The following is a 20,509-nucleotide window of genomic DNA, read 5'->3' on the forward strand; positions in this document are numbered from 1 at the left end:
AGTAGATGCTCCAACAGATACCAGGAACCACACCAGAGATCTCTGTCCAGAAGAGCGCAGTCCTAGGAACAGCTAAGATCCTGCGCAGAACCCTCAGACTCCCAGGCCTCTGGTAGAGGACCCGAGTCTGAAGGAAGGAGGCACCGCCCAGGAGGGCGAGGAAGAGATTTTTATTATTATTATTATTTTTTTATATTTGTATATTCCGAATTCTATTCTATTCTATTTTATTTTTATCTTAATTGTCTCTGTGTGCTCTTGCTGTTGTTGCGCTGTAAATTTCCCTGTGTGGGACAATAAAGGACCTGAATCTGAATCTGAATTAGGTGAAAAATTGCAAATGCAAAAGGTGACATATCTAAATTTCTGGAACAAAGGCTTTAAGGAAATTTACTTTCTAAATTTACCTTGACTAAAATCTCTCAAATTTTATAACACTAAAACATTCGCATCAAGGCGTCTAAATAAATTGTTCAAACTGAAATAACTTCCAGCTGGAAAGAACATTTAACAGACAAACCACATGTACAGTCATTGTTCTATTGATATTTTCTTGAGCTGGCGGATTTTACATCACCAGCAGTTCACCTTGGTCACCTGCCTTCAGGCAGCATGAACATGATATGGGCCCTGCTACAGCATTTGCACGCGGGTTCATGTGATTAAACCCACACCATGCACAGAAGTGATCACACCCCCATGTTGATGAACAATTCTGTTCCTTAGCAACTGGGCCCCTCTGTGCAGGATCTGTGTGTTTCCTGTGAGTCTGCGTGGGAATCCATCGGGTGCGCCACTTCCCTCCCACAGTCCACAGACATGCAGTTCAGCCTGGGGTGATCACTTGAAATTACCCTTGTGTATAAATGTGAGTGTGAGTAGGTGGTCTGATAGGATGGGCTGTGTGTGTGTGTGTGTGTGTGTGTGTGGTGTGTGTGTGTGTGTGTGTGTGTGTGTGTGTGTGTGTGATTTTTGCAAGTGGAGGCATAAACTTCACTCACATTCTGAATTAAATGGTTTATTTTTCTGGTTTTCGAACACATGTCTTCTTAAAATGTAACAAAGTACATTTATTCAAGTACTCTTTCCTGAGTGCTTCTGATCTCTGCTACTTTACACTCATTAAATATTGGGTGAATATGAAATCTGTCTCGTCCAGGCCTAGCAGGATTTTCAGAGGGGCTGTACTCTTAAAGGGAGTCTTTAGAATTGTTCTCCTGTCTGATAACCAACCATATGAACATGCCAAGTTGAGCTCATGATCCAGATGCTCGGTTGGTTGATTGATCAGTATCACCTGTCCTGAAACAACTTGTTTGTTTCCTGTTCTCTCTTTAATAGTCGCTCCATCTGCTTGTCCTGTACTGTTTGTACTGTTGTTGATGCCACCTTCTTTTGTCTTGAGCTTGAAGGCTTTACTACTCTTGGTAGGCTGCTATAGGTCCCACTCTTTCTCCCTCCTGCTACTATCAATTATCTTAACAGCAGCCGGGAGCCTCCTGTAAGCATGTTGCTCTATTTTCTGACAGCAAACCTTTCTGCTGTTACTTTATGACCTCTTGGAGCATTATCACGCTGCACTGGTAATCTCTATTCTACTCCAGGCTTTGCTCTGCTGTCCAATTTGTATCTTAGACATTTTCTGGTGACAATGAAGTATTTTTATGGTCGTGCTGATGTCATCACATCTCTGTTTGTCCCTCATCTCCTGGGGCAGAGCTTACAGGAAAATGAATTATACAACACAAAGGACAGGGTGGATGTTTTGCAGTCAATGTGAGGCCAATTTGCCTGGACAGGACTTGGCTGGTGCTTCCAAATAACTTTACAACTGCAGGGATGGGCTGCCAGCATCTTTTAACAATAATGTTTTCCTACTTTCTTTCCATCTTGTTAATTATTTACAATGTCTTGACGGTTGTGGGGTCATGTGACATTTCAAGCTTTCCCTGATTGGCATAAAGGCCCCCAAAAAACATGGCGGGGAATCATCATTATTCATATTCAAAGCTCTGTGGTCGTATAAGCGCACGCCATGTGAATACACTGGTGAGGCTTAAATCATTCATTGATTTAAGTGAACAGCTCAGGCAGAAATACATTAGACAGGCAGCACTTGTGCATGCAGCTGAAGGCCTTGAGCTTCCCACAGGGACGGTCAGGAGGAGCCAATTATATTGCACTTCCTTGTTTGTTTGAGCAGAACACCTAAATACACCAGTTGTGTCAGATTTTATCAATATTGGAATGAATAACTAGTTAATAGCCATGTCTCTTGCCTTTGTAATGACCCATAATATCACGACAAATTAAATCATATTTAATTATATATTTTATTTCAAAACTGAACTTAAAAATAATCAGCTAAACACAAGTCCATGCCATGGTTGGAGTAGTAATTTTTCCCTTGATAAGGTATTTTATTGAAATAACAGCAAGTTATAGACAGATTTTCTGTAATTGTTTTGCCTGAAATCAAAACTTTTATTCTGAAGGACACGAATATGTGCTTTTATTTAATAGAGTCTGCTGCCGGCGGATATGACGTGTTTCTGTCACGCTTAGCTTTGATTCAGATAAAACTTTCGCTTTACTCTGCAACTTTAATGGCAACCTTTTTCGGAGAGGTTTTGTCGGTTTTTTCTCGGGCTGTTGAGGAAGATGAAGATGATCTCAGTGATAACGAAGAAGATGAACAAATCCGAAGAGAACTGGAAGAAAAGAGGTAAAAAAAAGAAGCACGGATAGCAACGAAGACAGCCAGGATTACTAAAACGTGGGCTATTTAATTAAATGCTATAGGTTCTAACTTTGTTTATCCTCATCTTGATCTTTAATTGTAGCGGTAACGTCACGCCACGCATTGGTGTATTGATGCTTGCTGGGGCTTTTGCGTTAGCTAGCTAACGTGACACATGATAATAAGCTTTAAAGTCAATCTGGTAACGTGTAATTGCACGAGTCACTATTTTTTTTAGTAATAAAACACAAATCATAATAGTAAAAGGTATTTTCTTATTTACTTTTTAAATTAAAGTAGAAAAGCTGGGTAATTTTAATTCTAATCGCGTTTTATTTGGTTCTACGGCGATCCTCAGTGCCCAAACTTCATTGGTTTTAATGTGCGCAATTTTAAAACGAGGAAGTTCCTACTATAAACCTCAGGATAGATTTAAAAAAAAAAAAAAAGCTTATAATGTTTCTATACAAAATTGATAGTATTGTAGTACTAAACTACTGGCCAAATGTACGACATACTTTGAAATTTTAAAAATTCAGTCACGAGTACACATGAAGAGAGTGAATACTACAGCAAATGCACACTACAGTACTTGCAAGGATGGACGTTTATTAATGAGATAAAATAAATGTCATCCTAAATAAGTGATCTGCATTAAATTTTAATTTTCTTAATTTAGTGTAAATTATATGTATGTGTGTATGCCTGTATGTATATATGTTTATACCACAACAAATCAGTTTATAGCTACTATGCTAAGTATGTGTATGAATGCATTAGCATAAAATATTGTTCCACATTATTTTAGTATTTCAATTGCCATATTCCATATTTATACAATTGTAACTCTTGGCCTTCTTCATTAGGGTCGTGCATCTGCACTGGAACCCCGAAGTAACCGAGTGTCTGAAATCTGGAAACAAATTAAAGTGTTCAGACTTCATCCTCGCTGTGGGACCCAATGCTGCTCGTAAGTTGCTCCAGGCTGAGCCAGCTTCCTCCACAGTCACCTTGTTTGTTTGTTTTTGTTTTCTTTCAGCTGTTCACAAGTATCAAAAATTGAAAGATCTCATTAGGTTTTTTAACAACAGTGTTTTTACCAGCATCAAATATTATACTTTACCCACAATAAGTAAAATAAATATTGAGAATCATAACATCCCAGCCAAATGTATGCACCAGCACTCTGGTGTCAGGCAACCTATTTTGAGCACTGAAAAGCAATAAATACAATAGACATGTTCTTAACCGTCCACCCAGGGTTTTTGTCTGTGCACGCTCTCACCTCTGCAAACTGGGACACAGTTGGACATTCATCATTGTGGAATGAGAGGAACCAGACTACCACTGGACAAACATCTGTGGAGCCAGCATGCGTTTTCCACAGACAGAAGGACAACCCCTCCGTGAGTGACACAGAATGGTGATATACAGGACTGCAGTAATCTCCAGGTCAAGGATGGTCATTCTGAGTGTATCATTTCATAAAACTTTAGTGAGTGGTAAAACAGCAGTGAAAGTATCTCTCGTTCTTAGGCAGTCAGTGAAGGTGATATTCTAGTTATAAACTCATCCATCCTATCATCAGAACAGTCAAACCTATATGAACACTTCTTTAATGAGCCTTTTCTTTTCTGTGCAGGTTTTGATTTGTCAGGTGACTTGCTACATTGCCGAAGACCAGCTCTTTCAGTGGACAGAAAAGGTAGATTATATAAAAAATCAAATGAATATTTGTTCAAGTTGTTTGATGTGATATTGTGCACTTTAATATGAGCTGACAGTGGATCCAATTCTACCTTGCTGGCTGACTTTACTCCTTGGTCTGATGCAGGTATTTGACTGTCTGCAGCACAGACAACTTAACGTCACTGTGCTGTCAGACAGCTCTGTGGCTGAATACAAGGCAGCAGACTATCTGCACTGTAGCTCTGCTCCCTTCCTACGTTCTCTTCATAGCAGCACTTACAATGGAAAGTCTGTCTGCCCGTCACTGGAGCAGCCCAATATATTCACGGGTCTTCCAGCTGCCGGTAATGATTGTGCATGTAAGAATTTCTCTAATGCATACATCAAAACTAGCTTTGTGACATGTCCTTTGTGTTATTTTTGTTAGTATTGAGCCACTGTGAGGTGCACCGTATTCCTGCAGTTGTTTACCAGTGTTACAGCGACGTCCTTGGTGCAGACTCTGTGACCATGGAGACATACAACCCTGTGCTCACAAGTCTTGGCAAGTCCATACAGGTGAGCAGCTTTTAATATCTATGAAAACTTTAGAAAGGTCAGCGCAGCCATAAAAATGATGCTCTGCTCACAAAGTTCGTCAAGCTTTATTTAAAGTGTATGCAGGAAATTGGATCTTGGGTTTTCAACCACAGAGAGGCTTGAAATGTACTTTTAAGCCCTTGCCAAAATGGCTTAGAAAATGCTGATGAAGCAAATAGTAGTGGCATCTTTATATATGTAAGGTCTCTGGTTGTACCCAATGTATTTACATTTGTTTTTGAGTCTTGGCCAATGATTCTGTAGCAGAAGCCAGTTGGCAACAGAGCAAAATTTATACTACATATGATCCAAAATTGAGCAGTATATTCACCTTTCTCCTTTCATGCAGGCTGGTAAGAAGGAATAAAGAAGAACTTAAAATTTCTGCAAGATCTTCTAACTTCCAACATTTTAATCTCCTGGGTTTTTATTTTCAGTTGGACCCAGCTCCCAGCACGGATGTCCTGCGCAAGTTTTCCAGAACCTCCAACATTCAGAGTAATCTTTATATCTGAACATTCCCATCTTGCATGCAGTGCAGGATAATTAGTATTTCACTCTGGTAAAATATTAACATTTTTAAAATAAATAAGATTTAAAAAAATATACAAATGGCATGAGTTTTTTTTGTCTGCAGCCAGTCTGGTAAATTCTACTTTCCCTGAAACTTTGGCTATTTTATAGTAACTAATTCCATCCCGTCCTTCCCTCTTCTTCGACATTTCTTCCAGGTAAATCCTGAAGCGCGCTGCCCCCCCCCCCAAAAAAAACCTCACCTGGGAAGTGAGGAGATATCTTGATTAGATGCCTGTGCCACCTCATCTGGCTCTCTTATGAGGCAGAGGAGCAGTAGTTCTCCTTTGAGTTCCTCCTCGGTGATTACGCTTCTTTCCCATTTCTAAAGGAGAGCCCGCACACCTAGCAAAGGCATCTCAATTACCAATGTTCTTGTTCTCAGTCATTACTCTTAGTTGGACTATAGTTGGGCTATAGTTAGATTAGTTCCTGTTTTACCAACTTCGCACCAATAAATCTGCATTGCTGCGATGCTGCACGGATCTGCCTGTCCATCTCCCACATTCTTCCCTCACTCGTGATCAAGACCCCAAGATACTCGGGCTGAATCTAATTTCTACCAACCAGCTGCTACACCAGCAAAAGCAACAAGTCAGCATGTCAATAGCAATAGTTGCCATTGTTCTGCTCTTATTTGCTGTAAATTTTCCATCAGTGTAATTATTTTTATTTACAGATTAATACCTTGTAATAAAGAACAATGGTAATGGTAGATCAGTCTGTAGGGGACTGGCCTGAGAAGCGGAGGGTTCTCTGTTAAAGTCCCAGTGTGGATAAACCTTGGGAGGTGTTCTGGTAGCAGGGAGGCAGTGCCTTCAAAGCTCTGCTGAGGTACCCGTGAGCAAGATACTAAACCCCAAATACTTTCATAGGCCCGTGGATGAGTTTGCGGTGAGGCTGGTATTTCACATTTAAGTTCCCTAAATATCGAGTTAAGCCAAAAGTGTAATCTTGAGCATTGACCATTTTTAGTCGAATTATACCATGTGTATTGTTTGGCATTGGGATTCTCATCCTCCAACAGTCAATTAAATTTCCTTTAGAAATACATTCAGTGAATTTGTGCCCAAGGAAAACAATCTATCCAGGTCAGGGACTAAATTACATTGTCAGTTGTATAGGTCACGTTTTGATATAAATAAAGACAGGTGGATCCAGTCAAAAAATATCAGCAAACATGCGCATGCGCAGAAGTGACCTTCCGGTCCAGCACTGATATGCGCATGCGCAGAAGTGGTGTAGCAAATGGCAATTCAAAACAGCTATTTCGTTCCGTGATTTTTTTCCCCAAATATTAGCTAAATTAGCTCTTATAATAGTATCACGGCAACAAAATCGCCATTACTTCATATCTTATATTATATCACCGAGAAGATCAGGCAAACGCTTTCTTAATAAACTTGGTTGACGTTACAATGAATCTGAGGCGACATTTAACTCCGACAATTGGCTGGTGCAAATCATCCTCAGGTGGAAAACAGGAACACAGGTCTTCCAGATCCACTAAGGTGCTCGCCGAGAGGAACCAGGCGGTGGTACCGGTGGGAGCCTGGGTGGAGGTTGAGCATGATTTTCTGGAGAATCCCGCTGTGAGTGTTGGGCGGCAGCAATGTTTCCTCTGTCGCCAGGGTGTTCTGAAGGAGTCCGTTAATAAGAATTTGAGTAAAAATGTGCCCCTATATTAGGAGTGTAGTATTTAAGGTTGCATATCAATGTGGGAAAAAAAGTTGTTGACTGTTTTGTGTAAGGAAGAGTAATTGAGAAAATATGGTATTGGAGATTTTTCTATCTCAGTGAGTGAGTACTGGACTTTCATGTTTCTTTTTCAAGTCAAAGTGTTTCTAAAATAGTTGCAACATAATTGAGTTCATTATTCTGCGAATACCTTGCCATTAAACCCCCCTGTATAAAATCATTGTTTCCATGGTGTAGGATGCTGCTTTGCTGGCTGAGGAGATCCAGACTGAAAGGATGAGAGAAACTGAAGAGAACCTTCGACGGTTTCAACGAAAAGTGCGCCACCGTGTGGCACAACACGCGCAACTCACCAGGAAGAGACATGTAATTGTAGACATAAGTGTTAATCAGTTAAGGACAGTTCTTTTTGGTAAAATTGTCGACAGAAAAGTTCCCTTACAAATTAATTAAATATAAAATCACTCCCTCTAATTTTGTATACCTAAAATTATGGAACTATTAGAAATTGTAAGTCATCAATTACTATTTTTTTCCATTGCCTTAGAACCAAACCCAATTATATTATCTTGATTTTGACCGTTTGTGATAGTGGTTCAACCATGATTAAGCTTTCTCCTTTTTCAAACTGCTAAAATTAAACATATATTATGTTTCAGCTGAATCCAGAGGGCCTAATTCACCATGAACAAGTCTGGACCCAGCACGTTTGGGCTGGTGAGACTCTGCTCTCTGCAGGACATGCTGCTCAACACAGTTTGAATGACATCCAGGAGGTGAGTGTGTATCACATTACATTACATTTAACTAAATATACTTGCGTCTTTTGATTTAATCAGTAAAAGTGTGTTTTTCTTCTTGGTTTAAGTGTGGGTGTGGGGGAGCAGCCTTAAATGATATGGCTTAGATCAGTTATCTACACCTTATTTCTAACAACAAATGTTGTAATAGTATTATTGTTGTTATATTGATATTGTTATATTTGAAAAAGACATAATAACGTGATAAAATTGAGCTGTTATTAATCTAGAAAGTTATTCATCTCCATGGTTTTCCAGTCAGGTGAGGACATGAGACAGGTCAGACTCAGACTGGCTGCATGTCGGGTAACTCCCTGTGAGGAGAAGGCGTCTCAGCCTCCCGGAGAGAAAAGGAACATCGCTTCCAGCAAACACGTGAGTGTCTGTGGCTCACACTTCCTCTTTACAGTAGGCTTCTTTGTTTCGCTGCTGGAGATCAATCAAAATGCTTTACCCCTCTGTATATCACAGAAATCTGCTTCATATATAAATGACGAAGATGAAGAGGGAGGAGAAGATGTTCAATCCTTCACCACTCACCATGACTGTCTTCTCGTTAAGCAGAAGGTTGCTCAACACAGCTCGCATGACAGAAATGACGCTGCTCTATGTGTCTATAATGCACAAGAGAAACTCACCTAATCCAAATAATAATAACAATATGACAAGTTTTAATTTCTTTCTTAAACAGACATTAATTTACTTGTAACTTAAACCTGAAACCTGAAGCCTGATAGTTTAAGTTAATATCTGGTCACATTTTAGTATTAATGAAAATCAGTTATTTGTTGTATATGTTCAACAGAACAGGTCTAAATTTGTAATTTGAGAGATTTAAAGATTTGTCAGATTTGACCTGACAGCTTGAAGGTCACTGTGGTGTCAGGCCTCTCAAGCATGATCTCTCCTTTAAGAATTTTCCTCAGTAAACCAGAGCTGTGATGGAAAGTTTATTATAACATTTATCTCAACTATTTCAGGTAATGAAAAAGAACACCATCCTAACCATTCTCTTATTAATTTTCATTTCCTTGACCAACTAAAGTCTTTGGTCATCCTGGAGAAAACAAACACGTCACACATCATGGGCTGCTGGACTTTATCAAATAAACGTTATGACCTTTAAACTGTTGACAGACTGTAGCAGGGCTCTGTACTGGTTCACTGGACCACATCAGTTGATGATGCTTTTTGTTTCTACAGTGGTGATGAATTTGTGACACTATCATATCTATGTGACACAGATTTCAGGACTGACCTTGAAACGCTGCCTCTTTCTGTTTCAGCTACCTGGACAGACGTGGGACTCAACAGCACAGTCTAAACAGGAGTCTGATCCCAGTTCTCAGTCTTGCATGAGCACAACAAAGATCCTTTGGCCTCTGACTGACCATGAAAAAGAACTGAAAAAACAGGTAGGACCCAAATTGTTCCCAGCCCTATTTGTGGTCACGTGACCTGTTTGTGTCTCTGCAGCGTCAGTCTCATTTCCAGATGCACCGCCGGCTGTGCATGAATGTTGAGAGGAGGCAAGTGAAAGAGAACGAACAGCACAAGAAACATTTGAAAAGGACGGCGAGGTGACCACATAAATTTCTTTTTATCACTTCCTCTCTTTGGTGACAGGTTCCTTATATGCAAATTCCCATTTCAAGTATGAAATAATTTTGTTCTGAGTTGTAATAAAGGATGTTATGTGTTATAATGTATTAGTAACCACTAGGAAGCACAAATAATGTTGATTTTGGTCTTACCTAAAGCATCAAAGCAGAGAAGGAACGACTTCGTCTGGAGGAAGAGAGGAGGTTGGAGAGGGATCTGCAGCTGGGGGCAGAGAGAAAGAAGCTGCAGGAGAGAGAGCAGCTAATTCTGGAGAGATTGAGGCTGGAGGAGGAGGAGAGAGCTGCAGAGCTGCAGAGGAGGAAGCAGGAAAAAGAGAAAGTAGATGCAAGGTAGCTTTGAAATATACTCTTTGGCTCTCTTTTTGCTTTCTGGGTCACTCTCCTGTCTCGTCCAAGAGCTTTCTGACCTTTATCTTCTACTCAACAAATTGTACATTATATGAGATTGCTCAAGAGTGTCTTAAAGCACAAATAATCAAAATTACACAACATACAACACAAACAAACATTTCCATTGCATATTATATAGTGTGTTTTAAAATATATACTTTACCAGAGCTGTGTATATGTTGGTGTTTCGGTGGTTTACACCTGCCTTGGTGTGTTCTATCCTCTGGAGGTTCATCCAGGCTCTAAAGGCTCGGCTGAAGGAGCGACTGTCTCAGGTCCACATAGAGCTCCCCCCTCTCTGCTTCTGTGCTGCTTCTTTCTGGGACACTCACCCTGAAACCTGCGCTAACAACTGTGTCTTCCACAACAACCACAAAGGTAAAGACGGCACATTCAGTCACTGTAGAAGGATAAAAGATGATTAACAGCAGCCTCTCATCTCTTCCACAGCGTACGCTAAAGCGTTGCATTCAACGATGCTGAGTTTTGATTTGCAGTGAAGCAGGAGGACAAACAGGCCTGGCTGAAATGAGCATCTCGCTGCCTGTGAAAGGGACAATCCAGGGATTTTAAACACACCAGATCAGCTTTTTTAGGATGGGATTATTGTGAATTTTCTTCAGTCTGAACTACCTCTGCAGCAGTTATGACAGCTTAAGCGGCAGTGACTTACTGGTCTTCAGCTTCGACTGTGTGCCACAAACAGGTTCCACTCATGCTGAAATGTTCTCCGAAAACCAGATCAAAAAGCTCACTGAAATTATTTTTTAGATAGTCTCAGTTTCATATGGCTCCCAATTACAGATCTCGTTGTCACACATTCAGACCCAAAAGAGGAACCTGTGTTTTTCCGCAGCAGCGTTCTGTCCTGATTATATCTCACACACATTGGGTGTTGAATCACAGCTGAGTCATGTTACGATCTACAGGAGTGTGATGTCTTTCAAAAGCCGGCTCTCATTTAAATATTATTTAAGAGCTGTTGGAGTGGCACCATATTCTGGTGTTGCTCCCTCAACGATAACACTGAATTTTTCAAGGTTTATAAGTTATTTTTCACGAATCTTTGTCAAACATTTGCAGTTCTGTTATAAAACAATTTCCCAAACTCATAAACCTAAATGTTATCTGCTTTATTGAATGTTCTAACAATATACAGTATACATACTATCCAAACACTAAGTTATTGTTGGTTAATTCTGATTATAAAGATATTTAGCTTCATTTCAAAGGAAGTAGCAGTGTGCTTAAAATATCCTGGAAAAACAGCATTTTTGTTGTAGGTGCTTCTAAACTATAAACTCTACCCACCATTCATTTGCATTCATGTTTTTGTGCATAAATAACAAGGTGTGATATTTATACTGGGGCTTCTTAAAGTCATCTTTGTTTTGCATTTTTGTATCCCAACAATTGGTGAAATCCTTGATTTGTTCTTACATAAAAAGCTGGGTTTTTTTGCTCAAAAATGCATTTCCTGTACTTATTAAGAGCATTTTCGCTACTTTTTGACTATGCTGTGCATAAAAACAAATGAACCAACGTATATTTACGGTGGTAAACAAACGTGCTCCACCCTTTTTCAACAAGTGATGCGCAATTATCTGGACATTTAGTCCAAAATGCCCGGCCTCACTCATCAAATTATTATTTGTCCCTGTCCCAGTGTGGCCCCCCGGCAGCACCTCTCAGTTTCAGGGATCAGCTGTTTCTGACCGCTGCTTCCTGTTGCTGTGACGTCACCCAGACGGTCACGTGGAGACCTGGAAGCGCTGGAAAATCTTGGGAATAACTCGTAGTCTAATTATAATACGTTTTTCCTTCCTCCTGCGCGGCAACTTCCGTGCGTGTATGCAGCTCGGCGGAGGCTGGTCGGACCGTCGGATCGCTGATATAAAGTCGCCCACAATGGCTCGGATGTTCACGCGCTGTGTCTCCCAGCAGGAGGCTACCCGCTGGCGGTTTCGATCTTTTAGCAGCTAGCGGTTGTTTTAGTTTAATGCTTCCCTTCTTCAGAGGTTCTCTTTTATTCGCTGCCTTCCTCACGGTACCGTCGGGCGTTTTTGTTTTTTTTCGCTGTCATGCGTTTTTTGGCTCCCGCTGCTCTTAAGCAGTAGCCGGTTATATGTTCCCGTTCCATTGTAATAAGTTAGCTAATAACCTAGCCTTTGTAGTCCGATAATAGGGGAATGTGTCGATCAAGACTCTGAGCGTTTATCAGTTTCCTCCTGATTTTCCCCCCCATAATTACACAAAAAATGAAATCTCCGCTGGCTCCTGGGGTGCGTTTTCTCACGTCGTTTTCACGAGATTCTTGGTAAGTTGGTGGCCTGTTTGTCCTGTTTTCCATCCCTGTTAATAACACCCTTATTACAACCGCAGCCAACTGTTATCACCATTTTGTAAATGATTGGCTTAACCTCACCGATAATCTACACGCTGTTGATTTGAATACTTGTGAGCGATCGTGTTTGTTCCACAGGGCAGAGCTGCAACCTGGAACCGGCTCTGCGACCCCCAACATGGGGCAGATGAACAGTCCCTTTAGCGACTCCTGACACATCATTGACCTTGATCGAATCGATCTCAGTATTCAAGGAATTTCCTTTAAGAAAAGGTGGACTTTATATCTATAACTGCATCTCTGATGTTGGAGAATTGCAAGCTGACAAAAGTCCATCGGCAAAAAAGATAAACCTGTAAATCATTGCATAATTTCTTGTAAGGTTATTTGGCCTGTTTTTAATGCCTGTAGTTCATTTTGAGTGGCGCAATTACTTCATTATAACTTCCTGTAAACTTGTAGCTGAACATAATTTAATGTTAATGTGGTTCTTTTGTCATATCTATTCGTGTCTCTAATGTTCTGAATAGCTGAAAGACTTTTTAAACGGAATTTGTGACGTTCTGCATTTATTTCCTGATAATTAAATTGCACGTCACCTGATTATTTTCTGATATTGTTATATTTCCCAATTAGTGAACAGCCTCCTGAAATCCTTACTTTGAGTGATGGAACATGAAAGCAGGTATCCATTGTTGTGTCCCGCAGGTATCGAGGTTCCATTCTGCTGCTGACCTTCCTCTTCTACACATCCTACCACCTCTCACGGAAGCCCATCAGCATTGTGAAGGTGAATGGAACAGTGTCTGTTGGCTTCCCATGAGCATTTGATGTTGAAAACTGATAATAATTTGTTTTGATTGGTTTTTCTGTATTTGAATGAATACTTCACACTTATTAGAAAATGTTTTCTAGTCTTTTCTAGACCATCTCCTGGGATGGTTCCACTCTGGTGTAGAAACATTAGCATCTTTAAACTGTATCTTTAACTGTGCTTAACTGTGAGTTGTTTCTGTTTTTCCCTGATAATCAGAGTCAACTGCACAGGAACTGCTCTGAACTTATTCCTCCAGCAGGACTGAACATATCTGACAATGAAACCTGGTGTGACTGGGTCCCCTTTGGTACGTTCTGTATCTTAAACCTTTCTAAAAATTGATAGTGTAGCCACAAGTCTAGAAGGAGTTTATTTTATTTTCATGATTAAGCAGAGAAAGGAGGCCGATCTGGACATCAGAACTCCTAGAGATGAATATTTATACAAAATATCAGTCAGCCATATCAGGAACAAATAGTTCTACAAATCTACATAACTGAAATAGTGATTTTCTTTTTGGTGTCTCCTCTGTAGATCAAAGCAATTATAAGACCCTCTTTGGCATTTTGGATAACTGCTTTCTGGTGGCTTATGCTATTGGCATGTTCTTCAGGTATGCTTTTCACATTTTTACCCGGTTGTTTGCTTGTTTCTGGATAATTAAAAAAAGAATGACCTGTTTTAACAGTGGGATCTTTGGCGAGCGTCTCCCTCTGCGCTATTACCTGAGCTTTGGAATGTTAATGAGTGGACTGTTCACTTGTCTGTTTGGCCTGGGCTACTACTGGGAAATCCACTCCTTGCTGTTCTACGCCTTCATCCAGGTAGAGATACACCTTTAAAATGGACTCCTTCAGCATGTCTTTGTCCCCAGGCGTGTGTTGTTTTAAAACAAGTTGCATCTTGTGCAGAAAAGACTCTAACGTCTCATCTTTGCAGCAATTTTACTGTTTTTAAAAGGAAATATGCTGTAAATTCAGATATTTTCGGTCTGGACAGTCACAAAACCGATCCTAAATCCTGAACAATAAAGGATTATCAGTGAAGGTCTAAGACAAGAAGAGTGAGATAAGAGTGATACAACAAAGTAGGTCAATGTGAAAACCATTATGTTGGCCGGCTGCCAGACCTTTTAGTTGAATTCAATGTTAGAAAGTATCAATAACAGAGCAGTACAGTGACAACCCAGAGCCTTTGAGGAGACCTTGAGTGGTATTTTCAGGAGGCTGTTATGTACTTCAAACCCACATTCTTCAGCTCATATTCACCTTTTACCAAACCAAAGATTAAAAACAGAAGTTCAAGTGTCAGCAGCATCAAGCAAACCTCTGTGGTCTTCGCAAATGTTCTCATTATCTTGTATGAACTTGTCTCAGCTGTAGCACAGCAGCAACATCCCATCAATAGTGTTATCGCCGCGTGTCGTCCAACTTTAGAAATTGCACTGCATCAGCAATACGAGGCCCTCACATGGATTTCGATCGGCAGTGAAAGTTGTTTGTCAGATTGACTTTTTCATCGTGGCAGGAGTTGCTGGTTCTAAATCCACAGCAGTGTAGAGCAGGCTGAGGCTCGGAGAGGTGATGGGAAACAGTCTCCCACCCACTTTGACAGACCAGGATTTTTTTTTTTTGCAGACAGAAATTGCAGAGACCAGATAAACTATTGCTGATTCACCAGCAACAGCAGCAAAATTCAATGTTTCACTTCTGTTTTATCCCGTAGGCCAGTAAGAAGTGCAGATCCACCCTGAGAAACCAGTCATACCCACTAGGTTACATCACTGTAGATTTGTTCTGTGGGGATGAATAGAGTTTTATAAAACATCTGTATATCCTGTAATTTAAAATTGATAAATAAACCACAAGTATTTGCTTAAAAATGCAAAAAACAGGGCTCATTGAACAGGTTTTCCATCACAGTCTTTGTTCCACCTCCTTCCTTCTGAGATCTCACACTAATTTAGTCAGACTTTCCTCAAGCATCACATGACTCACAGCTGGATCACAAGACTGCGTGACTGGATCTGGGATTATATAGAATTGATTGTGTGGGAATTATTTAGGAATGTCCAGAGTCAATGTGCACAGCTCTGGGTCTCACCACCCTTTCATGGTCTTAGGTGGTGTTTTGGTAACGCCGGCTCTCTCTCTGTTCCTTCTGTTTGCACTTTTCCTGCAGGTCATGAACGGGCTGATGCAGACCACTGGTTGGCCAGCAGTGGTGGCTTGTGTTGGCAACTGGTTTGGAAAGGGGAAGTGAGTAGCTCATGGTGCAGGAATAGATTATTTTTGTTATTGGTCGTCTAATGCATCTCATACTGGTTACACGAGGGTTTGATTCATGTCAGCCATGTGACCAAAGAACAAACTGTAAACATGAAACACAGACACACGCACCCACTGAATATTTGTGTTTGATGTAGATGGCTAGGACACTTTTATTTTGAGTATTTCAATAAGAAATTGTTTGACTGTCTAATAGTCTATGTAGTTTGCATTAGTCTGTCTCCTGCCTATCAGCCAGGCTCAGAACACATGACACTGGTATGCTCATCTCATCATGAGACAGACTTATACAACACGCTTTAATCCATAAATCTGCAGCTGTTCTTAAACCTTTATAATCAATACAAGCTGCTTCTGCGGCAGAAAAGACTCACTTACCCGACTCTTTTTCTAAAATTTCTAGAACTTGCGTTGTTTTTAAAGCAACAGACATGAAGCAAAAGATAATGAATTTCCTCCAACTGCTCAGTAGGGTTATAGCACGTACGTGATGGCCCTTCTGTCCGTGTGTGTCTGCTTAGGCGCGGGTTCATCATGGGCGTTTGGAACTCCCACACCTCAGTGGGAAACATCTTAGGATCGCTAATTGCAGGAGTTTACGTCTCCTCCGCCTGGGGGATGTCCTTCATCGTTCCTGGACTAATCATTGCTGCCACTGGGGTCATCTGCTTCTTCTTCCTGGTTGAAAGTAGGTAAAATGTCAACGTTTCAGTCACAACAGTTGATCAAGCCTCGAACAGCTGCTGAAGAGTAGTTTGTTGATGGTGTTAGGTTGGACCATCTTGTTCAATTCCAGCTCATATAAACTCTAGTTTGGTCTTGTGGATGTTCCTCCTTAATATAAAGTTGTCTTTTACTTCTCAGTTCTGTAACTTTTGCTGGTTCTCTTGTTTCCTGTCTGTCCTTCAGAACCCGAGGATGTCAACTGCTCTCCTCCTCAGCACGTGAGTAAAGCAGTCATTTGTTTTCTTGGTTACACCTGTTAAAAAGGCTGCTCAAAATCATGAAGTTTTATTTTATAGAGTGATCACAAGCATGGTGAGACGGAACCTCTTTTGCAGAACCTGCGCAGTAATGAAGGAATGATTAACGGCTCTGTCACCACTGAGTCTGCGGAGGTGATTGAGGAGCACGCTGAAGCCATCAGTTTTGTTGGAGCACTCTGTATACCTGTGAGTGAAATCATCATAAACCCATTAATTGTATGATCTATGGTGAGACAGAATTATAATAATACTTTTGACTTGGTCTGTTGGAACAAAGACAAAATGTGAGCGTCATTAGGTAATGCACATTTGATTCATGTTTTCACACATTTAGAGAATCTTATAACTCATCAAAGGCAAACTATTTAACAGACATTCATTGTAAGAAATACCAGAATGAGGAATGTTGATTGTGATTAATTAATGCCCCAAGGAATGTAGGTTTATAAAACCTCTTTAGTGCCATCTAGCGACTATAGCGGGAATTTCACTTTAAAAGCTCATCAGTGTTTTGCACCATTATAAACAGTGTAGTTTTTAAACTCCAGGAAAGCATGTGTAGTATTGTGCATGGACAGTCAGCAAATATCTGGTCATGTCTTATTAACATAATAGACCCTGTAATATTGTAACATCCAACCTAGCTGCAAACAAGGAGCTAACACTTCGCAAACACCAGGATGTTATGGTTCTGAGTCATATGGAGTGCTGAATTGCCCGACAGAAACGGTGTGTGATGTCTCTCACAGGGAGTGGTCGAGTTCTCCCTCTGCCTGCTCTTCGCTAAGCTGGTCAGCTACACATTCCTGTACTGGCTTCCTCTTTACATCTCAAATATTGGTCAGTCTTCACACATGCAGACAAAGCATCACACTTGAGATGCTGATACAGATACTTTAAGACTCCTCTTGTTTCCCATTAACAGTACATTTCGACGCAAAAGATGCAGGAGATCTTTCAACACTGTTTGATGTAGGTGGAATTGTCGGTAAGTTTGAGGCATCAGCTGGTCAGATTTTATTTTAGAATCCCCTTTCAGTCTAGTTCTAGTTCAGTAGATTTAAAAATACAGCACATTGAGCTGATTCGCAGTTCTATTGGTTGTATTCTGCACTATACTTATTATCTGTAGTCTGCAGCAGACTCTACTATCTGTCTAACGCCATCTGGGCTCCACAGAACAGCATCTTTCGCATATTTTGCGAGTTCAGTTGTAAGTTTGAAGTGATAAATAGCTACAAATTAATTGTGTTCTAATCTGTAAACTGAAACTTTGTAGAAGTTAAGGTTTAATTTGGTAAAACGCTGCCCTCCAGCGGATTGGAGGCTTCACTGTTTTTTCCTTGGTCAGCACAATTAATCTGTCAGTTTCCATTGCCCATAATATTTATCTCTGAAATTAAAATATTGACCTTTATCAATTAACATCCTTCAGTGATTGTTTTAATGATTGTGAATGCGTCCTGTTTATATAGGAGGCATCCTGGCAGGCCTTGTTTCGGACTACACTGGCGGGAGAGCAACAACCTGCTGTGTCATGTTACTTTTTGCGGCCCCTATGGTGAGCTGTGGGCCACGTTAAAAAATGTTTTCTTTGGTTCTGACATGCTGATTACTGTGACCAGTCTCAATTATACACATTTTATACTTCAAAACCAGAAATATAATGCGAATTAAAATAAATTATTGCTAAACGTTCCAGCTTTTCCTCTATAATTACATTGGACATAGGAGCCTCGGGACTACAATAGGTAAGACTTATTCATTTATATGTATTGTTCCTATTTAAAGGAGGAAAAAAGATGATTTTGAAACTAACCTCTAAATTGATTTAATCTTGAAGAAGCTGTATTTATTTTCATTAAGGATTGTTTTTCATGAACCCTTTGTCCCACATGCAGGTATGCTGCTGTTGTGTGGAGGTCTTGTAAATGGACCATACGCCCTCATCACCACTGCTGTGTCTGCTGACCTGGTAAGAACAGAATCCTCCTGGGAAGCCAGTGGGTGCAGATTAAAGCGCATTCTATCACTTTACACCAACAGGGAACACACGAGAGCCTCCGCGGTAACTCCAGAGCATTGTCAACGGTGACGGCCATTATTGACGGGACTGGTTCAATTGGTGTGTATGGAACATCTGAAATTGATTTGTTTTGCTTTCATAACTCACAAAAGAACCATTCAGCTAAAAAAACACTGATATGCCAAATTACAGTTGTACCAGAAATGGACAATCTGTAATTAATATAAGTAGCGATAGAGGGTGCTGTTCGTCACTACGCGTGAGAAAGAAAATAGACCTCTCATATTTATTTTTGTTTTGTTTTAGAACTAAAGTGATTAATTTGTTTGATGTTTAAAAGGTTAATAAAAGCATTTAAAACTGTGAGGTTAGAGATTTGTAGTGTAAACATGCCTCTGTTCACTGAGGTTGATGCCTTTGCTGCAGGGGCTGCGTTGGGGCCTCTCTTTGCTGGTTTGATCTCCCCATCTGGCTGGAACAATGTTTTCTACATGCTCATTTCTGCTGACATCTTAGCCTGCCTGGTCAGACACTACTTTATTAGACTTTATTAACCATCAGCCTTACCATCGACGGCGGCCTCACCGAGTTAAAGATTCAACTCATTGTTTTGTTTTTGTCCAGTTTCTGTCCAGGCTTGTCTTCAAAGAGGTTCAGGGTTGGTGCAGAAGCTGTGTCCCCCAAAGCAGAGGGTAAGCATCACCTGTTGTAGGTTGTAATCCGGACGTAAAAAAATCTTTACCCTGATTTTTAAAATGATGGTTTCTTTCCCCCCCACAGGTTCAGAGAGTTTTGAAACTAGCAATCACACAAAAAAATGGGAATCAGTTCGACAGGTGACCTCATTGTACAGAAGACAAGCTTCAGTTTCAGCTGAATGGAAACAAGATTTATGGAACTATATGATAATTGTCTTCTTATTGTAAAAATGATTGTTCGAGATCATGCTTTTTTTATGACTAATCTCCATATTCTCTTTTAGTATTCTTTTATCATTAAAGTGTATATACAGTCCATTTTCCCAGATCTTGTTGTTGTCTGTTTCTCAAGTCTTCTTGGTTGATGTTTGTGAATATGAAATTCATGAATGTTCAATGTCCCAACAGTAAATACAAAAATATGCAGTTTAGCCTCCTGGCTAATGCTAACAACCTGAAAAGACATCGATGACATGTTATTTTATTAAAGAAAATATGGGGTAAATTATTACTGTACACAAAGATATTTCGACAGTTGTGAATGCAAATAAATTAATATATATTCTTAAACCACGTGCAAGATTTTCATGCCTACAGTAATGAGATCTGTCGGGGTCAAGGGTCAAGGTCTATGAATTTTTCTGTGAAATCTTTTAACTTTTATTTTTGGTGATGAAGGGGACAAATTCATGCTGTCATTACAATTGAATAGTAAAGAACTGCATTATGACAGGTTCTTTATATAAAATGCATTTTCATGGATGTAATTTTTAATAAGCAAAAGTACTTTAGTATTTATCAGCAAATTCTACATAAAGACATCAGAATTATTCACCATCTGGAAATTCCTAAATATTTGCTGCTAAAAAGAATATTTTTCAACATTTAAACTTTTGGACAAACTCTCAGATTGAGTTTGAAATCTTTAAGGTGAGTGAATAACAATATAGTTGAACCATTTCAATGAATTCCACCTTAAAGAAACATTTTCCTGTCTTTAATCTTCGCAAGCCAGCAATAACACGCTTTTAATTACAAAGACCAGAAATTGAATAATTTCTTTATTTAATAAAGTACCTGCTGTAGTAGCATGAGATGACATCATTTTAAGTCCCTTTGGATAATGTTTTTATCACTGCAAAACAAGTCTCCAAACGAGCATACAACATAAATCAGTCACACGTTAAATTATCTTTTAAAACCTACCAAAACAGCTATTGATAATAAAAAATATGAGTATTATAATGAGAGGTCTTGGG

At 39.9% G+C, this 20,509-nt stretch overlaps 3 protein-coding genes across 5 annotated transcripts; all 3 read left to right on the forward strand.

Moving 5' to 3' along the window:
• The first annotated feature begins 2,507 nt into the window (after positions 1-2,507).
• Positions 2,508-5,620, forward strand: psmg1 (proteasome (prosome, macropain) assembly chaperone 1). The gene is made up of 7 exons (XM_057054274.1): positions 2,508-2,725; positions 3,607-3,710; positions 4,001-4,146; positions 4,383-4,445; positions 4,575-4,773; positions 4,857-4,987; positions 5,446-5,620. The coding sequence occupies exons 1-7, from the start codon at positions 2,607-2,609 to the stop codon at positions 5,521-5,523; spliced, it is 840 nt and encodes a 279-aa protein (XP_056910254.1). The 5' UTR covers positions 2,508-2,606; the 3' UTR covers positions 5,524-5,620.
• A 1,138-nt stretch (positions 5,621-6,758) lies between these two features.
• On the forward strand, positions 6,759-11,207 carry ccdc15 (coiled-coil domain containing 15). Of its 2 annotated transcripts, none has more exons than XM_057054272.1 (10): positions 6,759-7,173; positions 7,517-7,645; positions 7,939-8,055; positions 8,338-8,454; positions 8,551-8,646; positions 9,366-9,494; positions 9,556-9,659; positions 9,840-10,031; positions 10,321-10,469; positions 10,542-11,207. In XM_057054272.1, exons 1-10 carry the CDS (start codon positions 7,000-7,002, stop codon positions 10,589-10,591), a joined length of 1,257 nt encoding a protein of 418 aa, XP_056910252.1. In that variant the 5' UTR covers positions 6,759-6,999; the 3' UTR covers positions 10,592-11,207. The 2 variants fall into 2 exon arrangements, with proteins under 2 accessions (XP_056910252.1, XP_056910253.1); XM_057054273.1 differs by lacking the exon at positions 6,759-7,173 and adding an exon at positions 7,180-7,377.
• A 616-nt stretch (positions 11,208-11,823) lies between these two features.
• On the forward strand, positions 11,824-19,820 carry slc37a2 (solute carrier family 37 member 2). 2 transcript variants are annotated; one of them, XM_057054270.1, is made up of 18 exons: positions 11,824-12,408; positions 13,144-13,225; positions 13,469-13,559; positions 13,787-13,865; positions 13,941-14,076; positions 15,434-15,510; positions 16,062-16,228; positions 16,450-16,484; positions 16,563-16,712; positions 17,276-17,366; positions 17,452-17,514; positions 18,002-18,087; positions 18,229-18,277; positions 18,428-18,501; positions 18,573-18,651; positions 18,979-19,076; positions 19,177-19,244; positions 19,333-19,820. In XM_057054270.1, the coding sequence occupies exons 1-18, from the start codon at positions 12,350-12,352 to the stop codon at positions 19,346-19,348; spliced, it is 1,500 nt and encodes a 499-aa protein (XP_056910250.1). In that variant the 5' UTR covers positions 11,824-12,349; the 3' UTR covers positions 19,349-19,820. The 2 variants fall into 2 exon arrangements, with proteins under 2 accessions (XP_056910250.1, XP_056910251.1); XM_057054271.1 differs by having other exon boundaries at positions 16,602-16,712.
• The last annotated feature ends 689 nt before the right edge of the window (positions 19,821-20,509 follow it).

The sequence above is a fragment of the Takifugu flavidus genome, chromosome 14 (assembly GCF_003711565.1).
Source record: "Takifugu flavidus isolate HTHZ2018 chromosome 14, ASM371156v2, whole genome shotgun sequence".
Taxonomy (NCBI): Eukaryota; Metazoa; Chordata; class Actinopteri; order Tetraodontiformes; family Tetraodontidae; genus Takifugu; species Takifugu flavidus.

Bases quoted from the DNA above. Each gene is read 5' to 3' on its own strand.
- psmg1 (XM_057054274.1), top strand. From the start codon at position 2,607: ATGGCAACCTTTTTCGGAGAGGTTTTGTCGGTTTTTTCTCGGGCTGTT. The intron at 4,147-4,382 runs GTGAGTGACACA...TTTTCTGTGCAG, and splicing joins GACAGAAGGACAACCCCTCC to GTTTTGATTTGTCAGGTGAC. The intron at 4,774-4,856 runs GTAATGATTGTG...TATTTTTGTTAG, and splicing joins CACGGGTCTTCCAGCTGCCG to TATTGAGCCACTGTGAGGTG.
- ccdc15 (XM_057054272.1), top strand. From the start codon at position 7,000: ATGAATCTGAGGCGACATTTAACTCCGACAATTGGCTGGTGCAAATCA. The intron at 8,647-9,365 runs GTTGCTCAACAC...TTTCTGTTTCAG, and splicing joins GTCTTCTCGTTAAGCAGAAG to CTACCTGGACAGACGTGGGA. The intron at 9,660-9,839 runs GTGACCACATAA...TCTTACCTAAAG, and splicing joins CATTTGAAAAGGACGGCGAG to CATCAAAGCAGAGAAGGAAC.
- slc37a2 (XM_057054270.1), top strand. From the start codon at position 12,350: ATGAAATCTCCGCTGGCTCCTGGGGTGCGTTTTCTCACGTCGTTTTCA. The intron at 17,515-18,001 runs GTAAGTTTGAGG...CTGTTTATATAG, and splicing joins TGATGTAGGTGGAATTGTCG to GAGGCATCCTGGCAGGCCTT. The intron at 18,278-18,427 runs GTAAGACTTATT...TCCCACATGCAG, and splicing joins GAGCCTCGGGACTACAATAG to GTATGCTGCTGTTGTGTGGA.